This window comes from Tachysurus vachellii, chromosome 20 (genome assembly GCF_030014155.1).
Source record: "Tachysurus vachellii isolate PV-2020 chromosome 20, HZAU_Pvac_v1, whole genome shotgun sequence".
Lineage (NCBI taxonomy): Eukaryota > Metazoa > Chordata > Actinopteri > Siluriformes > Bagridae > Tachysurus > Tachysurus vachellii.
This window is the reverse complement of record NC_083479.1, coordinates 865001-867365: the sequence shown is the minus strand read 5'-3', so window position 1 is coordinate 867365 and position 2365 is coordinate 865001. Positions and strand designations below refer to the sequence as shown.

Sequence of the window (2365 nt, the reverse complement as noted above, 5' to 3'; positions counted from 1 at the left end):
TAACTGCATTTTATGAATCTGATTACTACAGAAACACTTAGCTAAGAGCTAGTTAGATTATCAATAAATAAAATGTACATCACTCAAATATTCCAGGTTTTATTAAAGTTCTGCGTCCGTTCCGTGAAACTGAATAAAATTCCAACCGTAAAAAAACAAAACAAAACATAAAGCTTAACCTACCACCACTAGATGGCGCTGTCCGAGTGTCAACGGTCGGTATCATAGCAACGCCGTCAATTATGTACCCTAAATTTTACAAACGATTCGTCTTAAAGAACCGACTCAAAAAAAGCTAGAGAGAGAAGAAAGAGAGAGAGGGAGAGAGAGAGAGAGAGAGAGAGAGAGAAGAATTAATATAATGGTGTATGTTGGGATTGAACAGGAATCGACTCGCTTTGGAAAGAGTCGTTCAGAAAGCAAAAGTGATTCATTCCGTGCACGAGTCGCACATCGTCGTCAGTAGTGCGCGAGGGCTGAGGGGTAACACACGGAGTGGCGCGAGCTCCTGCACGAGCTCAACGTTTCCCCCCACTTTCAGTACAAAGTGTTTATTCCAGCTGTGTGTTTGTTTGTTCACTCACTATTTCTGCACTAACACCTGACGGACATTTCCGAGACCTGGCTGTTCGGGACAGAAGCTTTATCCTTCATCTGAGGAGGAGGAGGAGGAGGAGGAGAAGTGAAGGAGAAGTTTTCTTCTCAGTCTGGAGGACCATCACATCTACACCAACACTTTAGTCCACTTCGTCTTGGTCCTGATGAGAGATGTTTTAATGCTGAAAACTCTTCTGTGTCTACAGACAGAATCTTTGGAGTGAAGATAAAACCATCTTCTCATATGGGACCAATATGGATTTAATAAAAGTTCACAGAACTCCATTTCTCTAAGATGGAGAAGTTTGTGGAACGCCGTGTTCACCTTTATTTGTTTTGACACCAGAAAACAGAAGGATTTCCGAGTTCTTCTGGTGAGAAGCTCATTGTGAAGAACAAAGAAAACTTGAAGATCTGCGGACGCTTCGTTTTTGCGTTCTGTAAGTTTCTCAGACGCGATCTTCACACTTTGGTGGCTTTCATACACGTCACACCTTACAGGATTTTATGAACTTAACGTTTCTTGAAGGACCTTTGTGCTTTATCCTGGTCTTGTGTTAGTGGCACGTTAACCAGCTCCATGTTTTTGAAGGTCTTGTGAACTGGACAGTTTAATAGGCTCTATAGGATGTGATTCCATTCACTCTTTGAAGAATCTCAAGAGCTTCATGCTTTGAAGGATAATGAATTGTAAACACTGAAGGAGCTCATGAACTTGCTCTGATTTGGTCTGATTGTAGATTTTCGTATGCGCTTGTCCTCGGGTTTATTCGGCACGATGGACAGAGGAGCTCACGGACTCTCTGAATGTCCTCATGGACTGACGTTTTTAGTCGTGTTCCTCATGGAGAGCTTAACGGTCACAGCAGCCAACCTGGAGCCCATCTACTGGAACTCCTTCAACAGCAGGTATGTGATCGCACTTTCATCACACTGTGATCACCTGGAACCTTCTGACAGGACACAGCTCAGACGGACAGTGAGGTTAATTAGCTACACCTTGCACAGATATCCGTTATTCTCCATCATCGTCCCATCCGAAGCTGAAGTTTGAGATACATCTCACCTCAGTGTCAGTTATATGGTGAGAGTAAATAAACCCAACAGTATAAAGGTTACACGTCATGATGCTGTGGTCTGATCTCATGTTGACATGGAACTTCACGATCTCCACGCTGTGAGATCTAAAGGCGTCTCGTCTCTCAGAGTTTTCTTCTCGTTACACGGCCCACAGCAATCTGATTACAAATTAAATCATTTTCATTAAATGATGTTTAACTTTTTATCAATTTATTGTTACTTTTTTTTTTTTGCTGTTCCTTAAAGTTAATTACAGAAAAACTTCATCACAGTGTACAGAGTAAACTCGCCTCTGTGCTGAAGATGACGGGAAAGTTGTTTATAAAAGTCGTTTACAGACCAACAATCACGCGTGTTTATTTATTAACGCTATCGTATGGAGCGCGAGCCGCACGCGCCCCTGTGAACCAGCCGTTACTATAGAAACGATACGGCGACAGAGCGAGTGCGTTTTATATACGTATATAACGATATGATGGGATTTCGGGACCGACGAGGTCCAAGCGGTCATCACGTAAGCGTGTGCGGGACGTGAGTAGAGTCACGTGTCTGAATATTGACACGTGAATACCGAAATGCAAAGAACGAGTACAGAGTGAGGGACCGAGATGAAGGAGCTCGAGCACAAACTCAGCAAGATGTTCCTTGGTTCCTGAAAAGGTCAACTCACATCCCATCACACACACAC

At 43.1% G+C, this 2365-nt stretch overlaps 1 protein-coding gene across 2 annotated transcripts in view; it reads left to right on the top strand.

Annotated features, from left to right (window-relative positions):
* Nucleotides 1–476: 476 nt before the first annotated feature.
* efnb3a (ephrin-B3a) overlaps nt 477–2365 on the top strand; it is a 24817-nt gene continuing 22928 nt past the window's right edge. For both annotated transcript variants that reach the window (XM_060895315.1, XM_060895314.1), the window contains exon 1: nt 477–1506. In XM_060895315.1, coding sequence (XP_060751298.1) covers nt 1346–1506 — 161 coding nt within the window. In that variant the 5' untranslated portion in view covers nt 477–1345. The remainder of the gene's footprint in view (nt 1507–2365) is intronic.